At 33.6% G+C, this 13248-nt stretch overlaps 1 protein-coding gene and 1 long non-coding RNA gene across 2 annotated transcripts; both read right to left on the bottom strand.

The window, feature by feature from the left end:
• Positions 1–2084: 2084 nt before the first annotated feature.
• On the bottom strand, positions 2085–4455 carry LOC114762406 ((-)-germacrene D synthase-like). The gene is made up of 6 exons (XM_028951880.1): positions 4330–4455; positions 4135–4230; positions 3453–3835; positions 3102–3330; positions 2468–2707; positions 2085–2384 (listed from the first exon to the last, which is right to left on the bottom strand). Exons 1-6 carry the CDS (start codon positions 4453–4455, stop codon positions 2085–2087), a joined length of 1374 nt encoding a protein of 457 aa, XP_028807713.1.
• A 4283-nt stretch (positions 4456–8738) lies between these two features.
• Positions 8739–9681, bottom strand: LOC114762447 (uncharacterized). Its single transcript, XR_003742249.1, has 3 exons — positions 9545–9681; positions 8953–9171; positions 8739–8833 (listed from the first exon to the last, which is right to left on the bottom strand). It is a non-coding gene; the product is annotated as an uncharacterized LOC114762447 (long non-coding RNA).
• Positions 9682–13248: the final 3567 nt, after the last annotated feature.

Below are 13248 nucleotides of genomic sequence, written 5' to 3'. Positions count from 1 at the left end.
ATCTTCCGTTCTGGAAATGAGGTGGCCAAGTGACATTGCCCACTAGGGGAAGGAGGCGTTAGGGTTTGGTGGAAGGAGGAAGGTGTGCGTGGGAGAATTTAATTTGCAAAAGAGATGAGGCTCCAGGAACAGTTGTTTCGGGGTCCTCTTTAGAAAAATAAAAAATCTGCTGCAACTCATGCCCACCTTCCTCATCCGTCACCTCTCTTCTCATCTTTCTTCCTCACTTTCTCTCTCTTTCCCCTTTCCAAATAAGAATGATTTGGAGCTTATTAAGATGCCACCTCAGCTCTATTTTTTGCCACATGGATGAGACTTAGTTTTAGCAATTTTAAGTACTGAAGTCAAACTTGAGATTAAACTTGAGGACTACCAAGTTAAAAGTATCAGGATTAAGAGATTAATTTTAGGAAAAATTAATCTTTTGATCTTCTAACTTTTAACTCATTTTTAACTCAGTCCTCTCTAATTTTGACACAATGTGACTCAGTCCCTGAACTTTCAACTCGGTCATGACTTAGTCTCTCAACTTTTCACATTTAATAACTTAATCCTTTTTCATATATATATATATATTATGTTGAGTCATCAATTAATTATCTGATGTGACAAAAATAATTATTTAAAAGTATTAAAAGTTGCAATTAGAGCTTCCGGCATGGGGGGAAAAAAGCATCAGCTTTCTTCTTCAACAACTCCGGCGAGGCCACACCGGGAAAATTCAAAAAGGATACAGTGTGAATCAAAAAGTCAGCCACACCGTGTGCAGCGCAGGCCCTATGACAAGTACACTGTCCAATTCCAATATAAATTAGCACTATCGAATTGTATCCTTGAAGTTGAATCAATTACAGAACTGAAAGCACCTGGGCACCTTTACATCTGTCACTGCTGACATTTGGAGACCAGGTTAGAGAAGCATAGTTCAAATGGAGTCTCATATATGGCATAAAATTGCTGTGGTTTCCGGTAATCTCTATCTTTGGTCCACCAAACTTCTATTTACTTGTTTTTCCACATCCATTCTTATTGCATCTGTTATTCCAACTTGCAAATTTTCTGGGAGAAAACGTGGAGTTCACCATCTTACTTGCTGCAACATTGAAATAGGAGTAGCAGCATGCAGAGTTCACCATTTGGTTCACACTACAGCCTTTTTGAATTTCGCCGGCGTGGCCTTGCCAGAGCGGGTGAAGAACAAAGAAGAAAGCTTATGCTTTTTTTTTTCTACGCTAGAAGCTCTAATTGCCATTTTTAATACTTTTAAATAATATTTTTGCCACATCAGATAATTAATTGATGACTCAACATAATTTATATATGAAAAAGGATTAAATTATTAAATGTGAAAAGTTAAGGGATTGAGTCATAACTGAATTAAAGTTCAGGAGTCGTGTCTAGTTATAGTTGAAGGACTGAATTAAAAATGAGTTAAAAGTTAGAGGACCAAAAGATTAATTTTCCCTTGATTTTACTAATAAATAAACATCAAAATTTTGTTTTCCTCCACTTACCTCCCTTCCCTCCTCTTCGTTCCCAACTAAAATTTTACTCACAAATATCATATTCTCTTCGAAGCACTTTGATTTTGATCCGACTTATACTCAACTTACAGCTGCGGCGTTGCTCTAAGAAAAATAAAAAATATTTAATGCCGTTTGTTTGTCTAAGATTGGGGGGGGGGGGGAACTCCCTTGCTCATATAAAGGCAACATACTCTTCTGTAGATATGCTTGGTCCTATATAAAAATTATGATTAGCATTTGTCCAAAAATTTAATGCATATTTTTATTTTTACCTACAATTAATTACATGAATCTCTCGTCTTTCATTTCCACCCATTCTCTCTTACCTCTTCTCTCGCTCATTCTCTTTCTCACTCATCATCTTCAATCAAAAACACAAAAACAAGCTTATTCCCAAAGGACACGGGAAGATACATTTCACCCTTGAAGTAAACAAAAACACCCCATATATATATATATATAAAATATGCCACACGTTGAATTTTTCATGATACTCCTGAGTAAAACCAGGCAACGAATTAAGGAAACACTAATATATATATAAGATAATGATCATATTTATGGCACAGGGTCAAGGATCACAAGTTGAATAGAATCCTTCATGAGTCCTCCAGAATGCGTGAAGTTATCGACATCCTTGTACATGACATTCATGAAACGAGTCACGTTCAGAACTCGCATCAGAATGGGCTTTGGCATCCCTTGGCTAATATTTGGTCTCAGACACTCTTCATTAATATCCTCCCACGCACTCCCGATCTTCTTCTCAAGTTCACCAATGGCTTCCTCCTTTGACACTCCATAATCCTTCATGTAGCATTCTATCAGTGACGCAATGTGCTCTCTTTTCTTCTCAAACTACATCAATAACTATATTAAGCACCAAATCTTCACCTTAATTTCTAGTTCGAAAGAATTAATGTGTGTATATGTGTAGTTACCTCACCAGAGACAATGTCATCCATGAGTCTGCAAATAAGTGCAGAAGCTTTAATGACTTTAGGGTGAGTTTGGGCCCACTTGAAGACATCCTCGGAGGCTATGTCTCCCATGCCGATGAAAGAAGCAGCGGAAAGAGCTGGATAACAAGTTGATACTGTCGATACGTTCATGTACTCCTCTGTTGTCCGAATATGCTTCTTATTTAACCATCTTGCTTCTGTCATGTAGGCTTCCACTGCCTTTTTAAACTTTCATCAACGAAATTACAGTATATTTGATATCGACGGTCACATCTGGTTCGTTTATAGTTTCAAAAAGTTGCGGAATTGATGATGGTTAAAAGAACAAAGTCATTCATATGTATAATATATATATATACCTCTTGTTTGGAATAGTAAACACTGTATGATCTTCCTTCTTTCCCCATATCTTCATCTATTTCTTGGAAAACGTTCAACAGTTCCTTGTAAAATAATTTGATATATTCTAGGAGATTGTCCAAGCAACGAATATGCCAGCATTAATTCAACAGCAGGAAAACCAGAAAAAGAGATGGTGAGATATATATATATACACACACACACTGATTTCTTCTAAACAGATAGATCAAAACTCGAGAATTCAGATCAGAACTGATATAAACCTCTGGATTGCCTCGTTGAGGAGTTCTAGTTCATCGATAGTTCCATACGCATCGAATGTATCATCAATGATGGATAGTAGGGCAATCACTTTGGTCATTATGCTTCTAGCTTTAGAGTACTGAGGCTCAAAATAAACCGTAAGAATCCAAAAGCATAGTTCGACGATCCTGTTTCTTGCATATGAAAGATTTCTTTGCACATCCAATTTGTTATACCACCTAAACGTACGTAGATACCAAAGAATTATTAAAGCGAAGTTTCTTGCATTTTCATAATCAATATAACATTTTTCTCAAAGTGACAAACTAATTATTTTATCCGAAGAGGCTCGAGAACTCACTTGCAGAGATTGCCGAACTCCTTCTGATGCAGTTTTTGGAACATATCGAAATCTAATTTCGCCAGCTTCAGAAGAACTTGATTACAGGAGGGATTCAAGTGGTATATGGAAATGTACTTTCGTGCCTCTAGCCTTGGCAATCCCCAGCTGTAAGGACACTGCTTTAAGCTATGGCGGAGTTTTGCTGCGAGAAAAGGGTTTGATTCAATGGTGGTGATGGAGCGATGAAGACGATTGAAAGTAAAAGCAAGCGCTTCGTCTAAAATGTCCTCTCCATGAACACTGAGATGCGCAGCTTCGTACAAACTCAACATCCCTTCAACATCTGATGCTATCTTTTCACTGAAGCTTCCTTGCTCATCCTTGAACTTTGTTGAACATATCTTATACATGGTAATGAAATATATGTTTATATCTTTAGTTATTAATAAAACATATTGAAGGAAGCAAATTAAACTCATAGTATAGCAAATATACACACACACATACCAGGTGAAATGGGATACCCTTCTTGCCTCAGTAGCTTAAAGAGTAGAGCGAGAGAATGGAGATCTTCAGTATGAGTTACAATTTCATTATTTTGCACGTAAGTGTTGTGAATTTGCTGCAGTAGGTCATCGATCTCACGTTAAAAAAGGTACGACAAGCCCAAACGTTGAATTGAATCAATCAGTTCGAGTACTTTGGTTGAGGGCTTCTCCATCCTTGTAGATATGAGCATCTTCCCCGCTTCTTCTTTCACTGTTTCAACTTGTTTCCCCATTTCTTCATCAACTTCCTGCACAGTTTTTAAGCAACTCATCGTTATCAAGTAAACCAAGATAACAAGAAGTATATATATACATATAGAGAGAGAGAGAGAGCTTCAAGTATATACCAAAGATTGGGAAGCAGATTGAAGGAAATAATCCTTCCAAAGAGTAGGATGATAATCTGCAAGATGTCGACGCAAATGGGCTGATGAAGAAGGAACAAGGGTCGTTGAAGCAGCAACGATAGACATCTCGTGAGTCTATATCCTTAGAAAGGAAGACAAGGTTTTTCGTACTATATTTCGACCTTGAGGTTGGCTGTAGCCACAGTGTAGGGTATGTGTGGGTATTTATAGGAAAAGTCAAAGATCAATTCATTAAATTATTCTTCTCAATTAATTTGCTCCTCTCACCTGGGGAATTAGAATCCATGCACGTTTCTCACAATTTATAAATGGCGGGTCACTAGTGAAAAAGTTAAAAGAAATGGGTGGGCACACATCATTTTATTTTTCTTACTGCCTCCTGTCATAAATATAAGAGATAAATATAAAATTTGTTCTGACTCAAAGGAGTAGTTAAATGCGTAGGATTGGAAAGCGCATTCTAAAAAAACACATTTATTATAATTACTAACTTAATTAATTTTTATTTTTATGAGTTATTATCTAACTTTTATACTAAGGATGTGAATTAGTTTTTTTATTTTAGACTGATTATTGAAGGAAGACAATATATGTGTGAAAAATTATCCATTTCTCTTCCATTAAGTTGTTCTTTAAGCGATTAACACTTGTCTAAAAACTTGTGTTCAGCATCAATTTCATTCAAACAATTTAATTGAAAAACGACTTAATCAAATAAAATTTAACTGAAAAAAAATGAAATAGCATAACAATTTTAAATGAGACCTCATGAAATATAATGAAGTGTGTATATTCTTTCTACACAAGTAGTTATATAAAAAATTTTTTTGGGTGATAAGTTATATAAGTATTTAATATTTCATGTTTAGGAAACAAATGGCATATTAAAATTGGGGCAATACTTATATGAAGTTCCTCATGTTTATTACCTCAAGTTGTGATTCCTATTTTGAAAATATTAATATTTAATAATATTTAATTATAAATTCATATAAAATAAAAAAAGACATATGATCATGTATGATTAGAAAATTTGACATAATGGATCAGTAATTTGACCTAAGTTTTTTTCTTAAAATTATTCTTTTACTATTTTAATTTCTTTCAATTTATTATTTATGTTAAATATATTGTTCCTCGTTTTATTTTCATCATAAATTAGCGTGAGGGCTAATTAACAAAGCCTGAAAATTGTAACCTTGTGATCAAGATAAAACGTGAAGGAAAATGAAAGGAAAAAGAAGTGAAAAGATCCCTCTCCCGACATAAAATATTGTGTTTGCGTATCCATCGGAATTACCAAAGGAGGATGTGCCACACTAAATGGGCTTTTGCGAGGGCCAACAAAATGGGCCCCAGCAATTTTAACTAATCCATGATAGGATATTGTCGGGCCGAGATCCTTCCTATTTGAAGCACACGTTATAATCGTTTCTGGCCCAAAATACTTCTTTTAAAAAAAAGTTATCTGAATTAGTTATATCTTGTCTCGGAGCTTTGTAGTCTAGAGTAAGTTGAAGCCACGAAAGGCCATTTTTGGGGTGGGGTGGGGGGTGGGGGGACTATTTTCAATGCATAAACAAAATTTCCTCTTTAAAAAAAAAAAGAAAAACCATTATGTGATTCAGAAAAAAAAATTGTCATTATTAAAAAATTTTATAACAAGAGAATGATATGTTTCCAGTACCAAATGACAACATGATTTATGCTATTTAATTGCTATAGGAACTTTTTGATAAATATTTTTTTTTAGGCTTATAGTGATTTTTCCAGGTATTAATGTGAAAAAACATAAACACACAGTTTGTTTTTTCATGCACAAAAAAAATCTAAATTAATCTTTTTATCATTAAAAGTCACTTAATGACTATTAAAATTATTTTATTTTATTTTTTCAATCAAAAGCTAGTATAGTTGGGATACGTTTGGTTGTCCTCGTACTTCCAATAGAAATTAGTTAACAATGCCAATGGATAACTCTTTGTCCTCCATATTATTATTTGTACATTTTTAATAATCATAAAATTCAAAATAAATAAATTTTATTTTTTAACAATCACTTATCAAAATGTAACATTTCATTTTCTTAAAAAAAAGTTAACTAATTAAAATTTTCAAATTTAAATCATATAAATTAGGTTGGGACGATGATTTAGATACTCCTCTTGTTTTATTTATAGGGCAGGGAGAAAAGACATTTTTTAGTTTTATTTATAGGACACTGAGAGAAATTTTTTGTATGAATGTATAATTTACCCCTTATTTGTTATTTATTCACTTTGTTTATATAAGGTATAATGTATATTAAATATAGATAAAGTTAGAGAGTTGTTGAATTTTAAATGAGAGTTAATAAAGTTGAATTTTTTTTTTTGGTCTTTGTTAAACATGTAGAATCAGAGAAGTATATCACGATGATGGGAAAACGCACTTAAACCTCACCCACGCAGTTTCTGTCATTTTCATCGTTTTAAATTGAATCGCACAATTATTAAGAATAAGTGAAGCGCGGTTAAGTTAATCAAACTAAGGGGTTAAGTTAATATAACTAATTGTAAGAGGTTAAGTTAATATAACTAATTGAAGTTAAGAATGACTGAAACCGACAATTATTTGCCTGAAGCATAGAAGCTATTAGCATAAATTAATAAGTGGCAGTGATTTTTTTTAAAATATTTCATTATTAGCTTTTCTCCGATTTTGTTGCCCATAGAAAATGTCAGTGCCGTCAAGTTTAATTCTTCTTCTTGTCTGTTTTTTCTTTTCTTACAATAAGAAAGGGTAAGGCACAAAATCACATGATAGTATTATAAATTAAAGTAGGGCATCAAGACCTCAAGAAGATTTGGACAAAAGAATTATCCAAAAGTATCAAATATATGAGTTAGCTAGGAGGTAAATTGGTGTTGAATATAGGTATCATTTTACTTTATCTTTCATACTTATCATTTTTTCCAACTAATTTACTAACTTATAAATTAATGCATAATATAATGTTACACGTAGATAATTTGTTCTGATCCACTAACTTATGTGAGTTTCTTAATCTATTTCAATTAATTAAATAGCTCTTATATATATTAAAAATGGCAGGGAGCTAGTACAGATTAATTTTATTCTTTGTCCTTCCTATTGGCTCATGTGTGTTAATCACATGAGATAAGAGGAAAAAAGAACATATCTTTTTTTATTAATAACATGCTAAGATCAAGCAATACAAATAACAATCAACCCTCTAAAAGTGACGAACATAGAAAAAATTAAACCCTTGTTTAAAAGGTGAACTAACACCAACATTGACAAATGAGAAGGGAACCTTTCTCTAGGTGAGGATCCAGCCTCTATATTACTCCCAAGCCATAATCCTTTATATATAGACTTACGATAGTAGCTATCCCAATTTTTTTGTTACCCAACATCTAATACTACTTCAACAATTTGTCTAAGTAAGGAGACTGTAAACTACTACCTCCAGTGCTTAATATAAGATCTAACTAGTTAACTAGATCTTATATTAAAGACTAGAAATAGTATAAATGTATGAGAAAAACGAGGTTGCTGCTCCTATAGGCACAGGATCCACCAACAAATCTGTAATGGAATTCTTCATGATGCCTTTAGCATGAGTGTAATTATCTTGTTCTTTGCAAAGCCCGTCCATAACACGAGCTAAGTTCAGAGGTGGGCATTAGAAAGGGCCTGTCCACTCCCAAAGGTCTAAGGAGTTCTTCATTCATATTCTTCCACGCATTACTAACAACCCTACGAAACTCTTCAATGGCTTCGTGCCTTGTCACACCATGTTCCTTCATATAGCAGTCAAGAACAGACACAACGTGCCCTCTTTTCTGTCAAACTGTACGCACACAAATTAAAAGGTTTCAAAATCACCAAATTAAATGATCTTCATTTTAATTATGTATATGTCATATAATTAAGTATCTCACTAGAGACAATGTCGTCCATGGCTCTGCAAATAAGGGAAGAAACTTTGACAAGCTTCGGCTGACTTGTAACCCATTTGAACATGTCCTCAGTGGCAAGATGTCCCAACCCAAAGAAAGATACTGTTGAGAGCAATGAATAACAAGAAGTTATCACTGCTGTCTCAAGGTACTGTTCTGTTGTTGGCACGTAGTTTTCATTGAACCATTTGGCCCCTCTCATGAAGGCTCTCGCCGCCTTCTTCATCTGCCATCAACTTACATCGTCACTCTTTAGGTGACTAAATATAATTGTATATAACTAAGAACTTTAATTTTCTAAATTGTTTATTGGGAAAATTAGTATTTTGATTTTTGACTCGATTGTAACCAAGTCCTTAAACTGTGACTTGGTTCATTTGATCATACTTCAGATATTGCGTAATTAATGCTGTACTCCCTTCCTCATGCACTGATCCATTTCATCATAAACATTCCACAGTGCCTCGTAAGGTAACTTCATGTAGTCTGGGAGATCATCCAAGCAGCAAATATCTCACCTTATACAATCATTGATCGGTTAATACTTTTATTTAATTAAAAAAACAATATATTAGAACCAAACATTAAAAAAACGCAAGATTTTCAGTGTGTACACACTGATATGTACCGTATATACCTCTCAAGTGCATCAGTGAAAATGGTCAGCTCATCGATGGTTCCAGAAGCATCATAAGTATCATCAATAAGGGATAAAACGGCTATCACTTTGGTGAGTATCAATCTGCCTAAAGAGTATTGAGGCTCCAAATAAACTGCAAGAATCCGAAAGTAACATTCCACAATCCTGTCTCTCGCATATGATAGATTTCCGGGCACATCCAAGCTGTTCCACCACCTGATCCGTAACCCCACCAAAATCCATTAGCTCTATATATATAGCAAGAAAGTAATTAAGTTAACCTAAAAGGCTTAGATCTATCGTCGTCACTAGCTAGTCTAAGCTCTCAGTTTCCTCGCAGCGTGAAAGAAACATGGTGGGTCATAGGCTCAAGAAACATGGGGCCGACGCCCCCCACAACATGTATAATGTTTCTTTTTCTGTCCGCAAAGAGATAATTCCATATGTTATAATATATGGGTGGTTTCAATTTATTAAGCCCAATGCTATTCCATAGAAGACTTGTCACATCAACTTAAGTCCATCCACATTTAGATATCCTTACAATTAAAGGAAAAAAATCTAAGGTTCAAGAGGTTCAAGGACTTACTTGCGAACATCTGCAACTTCTTTCTGATGCAGATTTTGAAGGACAATGAAATCTAATTTTGCTAAGGTTAGCAAGGCTTCATTGTGGGAAGGTTGTAATTGGTAGATTGAAATATACTTTCGAGCTTCTAACCTTGGAATTTTCCTGTGGAGAGATTGCCTTAAACTATTATGAACTTGTTCACCAAGCTAAGAAATGTGTTTGGTTCAATAGTCTTGATGATGGCCGGAAGTTGAGTGGAAGTGAAAGCCATGCTTCATCTAAGATTTTTTCTCCATGAATACTCGGATGAGCAGGTTCGTATAAACTCAGCATTCCTTCCACATCGTTGCTAACTCTTTCACTAAACTTTCCTTCTCCTTCTTTGAACTTACTAAATACGTCTGATTTGGCATAAATATTCACAATAAATGGTTACGATTTTAAAACATTTCATCATTTAAGTCATTTGATGTAATTTTTCTACTCAACCATGAGGCAGATATATATATACACCAGGTGAAATGAGATATCCATCTTGCCTCAGTAATCTGAAAAGCAAAGCAAGAGAGCATAGGTCTGAGTCAAGAATTAATTGGCCATTTTGAACGTAGTGCTTGTGAGTTTGCTGCAACACTACTGCAATTTCACTTTCAAAATGATATCTCAGACCCAGGCGCTGAATTGAATCAATCAATTCAACTTTTGAGATTGAGGGCTTCTCACTGGTAGGAACAAGCATCTTCCTCACTTCCTCTTTCAGAGTTTCGACGTGTTGCACTGTTTCACTATGATTAACTTCCCGTATAACGATAGTGTCAGAAGAAAAAATCCATCAACGTGCGCCAAGATGTAAAAAAAAAAAAAAATGGAAAGAGTAATCATAAGAGCACTTGATAACATCATTAAAGGATCTTAAAAATTAATACTACCTCCAGTCCTAATTATAAGACCTGGTTTGTAATCTACAAACCAGGTCTTATAATTATGATCGGAGCTAGTATTTACTTCTAAGCTCAAACAGCAACAGAATTAAAAAAAAAAAGAAGTTAAAATATAAAATTAAGTGATGTAAGTGAGCCAACATGAGGGAAGCTCAAAGCTTCAGTATTAATTGATCATAAAATATTGAGAGAAGATATACTGTAATATGATTTGAAGAATTCAAATACCTGGGCCGTAAGATTAATTTCCCACACATGCACCGTCATTATATATGTACTCATCAGAAAGAAAGAAAGGAAGCATGGATATAAAGAGGAAAGCAGAAGAATCAGCAAGAAAAGTTTAAAGCAGTAAATTATGTATACAGAAGAGTGAGAGTGAGAGTGAGAGGCATATTGAAGGGAATGGTCGGTCCAAATAGAAGGGTGAAATTCTGCACAGTATCTTCCGATGTGGGACTCATTGGTGTGTTTTCTTGAAGCAGGAGGAACAGAAACTAATGTTGAAGCAGCAATAGAAGACGTTCTGTATCCCTCTTCTGCTTCAACTACGGGTTTTCATGGCAGAACAAAGCTTGCTTGTGTGGGTCTTATATAGAAAACCTTTTCCTTTCGTACTTACGTAAAATTATAAACGGGGTAGAATATGCGACTTTCTACCTGCAAGGTTTTCATACTGCTTGGCTATAAGATTATTAACTACCTGTTAAAAATTTTAATAACTTTTTTGGCATTATTCATCTAATAGAAGGAAAATCACATATATACGTATCACATAAAGGGCTGAACTCGCAACACCGCACCTGAGAAATACTCCTTTGGTCTTTAATATAAGACATATTTAATTAATTTGATTAGATTAAAGAAATTAGGTAAGTTAATTATATCCATGCTAAGGCTTATAATACATAGACAAAGGCCTAATTAAAGTACGATCCGCCATGAAGTTAGGCTCATAAACATATTGTACAGGAAGGCATATTTGTGATAAAATTGTTTGGTAGGATTTACTAATTTTAAAAATATTTAAAAAGAAAATATTCTATTTCATCCAAAAAATATAATGAAACATATACATACAATCCAATACAAACACTCCCTCCATTCTCATATGTGAGTCACATTCTAGAAAACTTTCATAATTTAATTTGTTTTATAAGTCACTTTGCATAGGAAGATGGACTATCAATTTTTTTCCCCTAACTTTACCCTTTTTATAATTTCGTATGAGTTGAGTAAAAGTTTGTACAGGAGATGGATTTATATTTTTAAACGATGATGCATTTAATGAAGGTAAATTGAAAAGTTTGTTTCTTTTTTAAACATTAAAATGTAACTAATCACGTCTCTTTGTTCTGGATGAGATGGTCAAATGTGATGATTGATACATTGGATGGGAGGTGCCGAGGGGGTATATATATTTATAGAGATTAAAGAGGTACTATCTTGGGTCCTATTACTAATTACTCCCTCTGGTCTTAAATATAAGACCCATTTTGTAGTATAAATTACACTACAAAATGGGTCTTATATTTATGACCGGAGGGAGTATAATTCTAAGTACTTCTTTCCTACTCAGTCCTAAATAGAGGATAAAAATATACTCCTATAGTATTAGATTTTTTCCCCTCCAATCCTGCCCCTCCTTCATTTATTGTTAGCCTCATTATGTTTCATCGGAATTGAGTTTCTTGTTACCAATCGTTAATTCAATGGAGCATTTTATTATGGATATTAATTCTAGTTTTAATGAAGAGCAAAATTGAATATTTTTCCTGAAAAAATGCCAAACTTTTCAATAATAAGAAACAATTTTTTAAAAAAATATAAAACTTTTTAGGAAAAGGAAATAATTTTTGTTTCAAAACACATGAAACTTTTCAGAAACAAAAGAAGTTTTTCTCCCTAAAAGCATGGTGTCAATAGAAGAAAAATTTGAAAACGTTTAAGAAAACAACACGCATACTGTTGAAAAAGACTTGTAACCATGGAAAATTTGTGGTCTTCATTTGCTTATGGAACACCAATGAAAAAGTTTACAGTGATTAATGCTCGACTAATGAATTTGTGGGTATGAGAGGGAAGAAACTTGTCGGTGATAATAATGATGACCGGTGAGAAAAAGACACAAGAAAATTAGTCAAACAACTAATTTATATTCACGCCTCAAAACAAAATAAGAAAGCCACACAGAAACGTCAAATTCATAAGCAAACATGATTCGATAATAGCTAGGAATATATCCACATCACCCACAAACTTGATATACACAACGAATTCAAATAACAAGTCTTATCGCGAGTTTACAGCTAAAATTCTTGTTTGCAACTATCTAAATTGGTATTTACGACTCATTTTAAAAAAAATTATTTGAATTATATCTGTCGTTAAGTTGATTTTTTGAGACCTAATTATCAATCTTATTAAAATTTGGTAATGTTAGGTTGATCCATTAGTATCCACCACATAAAGAGTAAGACGCCATTTTCGGGGTTTTCTATTTAAAGAAAATTAAAATCCGATCCCAAATGAATAAATTAATTATACAGAAATCCTCTTTAAAGTCACTTAGGAAAATCCCATTTGACCTTGACAAGTTCAACAAATTTCTAATTGGTCCATAGACTCAACTTTAGTTTTAGATTTGTATATATTAGACTTTTAAATTATTAAATTGGACTTGTAAATTACTAAATTGGACTTTTTAATTTATAAACCTATCTTGTAATTGAATAACAACATATGTTTATTAAAAAATGGAACTTTATCACATTTTTTGTT

This window comes from Neltuma alba, unplaced genomic scaffold, assembly GCF_004799145.2.
Source record: "Neltuma alba isolate B1F8T4 unplaced genomic scaffold, ASM479914v2 tig00011214_pilon, whole genome shotgun sequence".
Classification (NCBI taxonomy): domain Eukaryota; kingdom Viridiplantae; phylum Streptophyta; class Magnoliopsida; order Fabales; family Fabaceae; genus Neltuma; species Neltuma alba.
The sequence above is the reverse complement of the archived record's forward strand: the minus strand, read 5'-3'. Positions and strand labels throughout refer to the sequence as shown.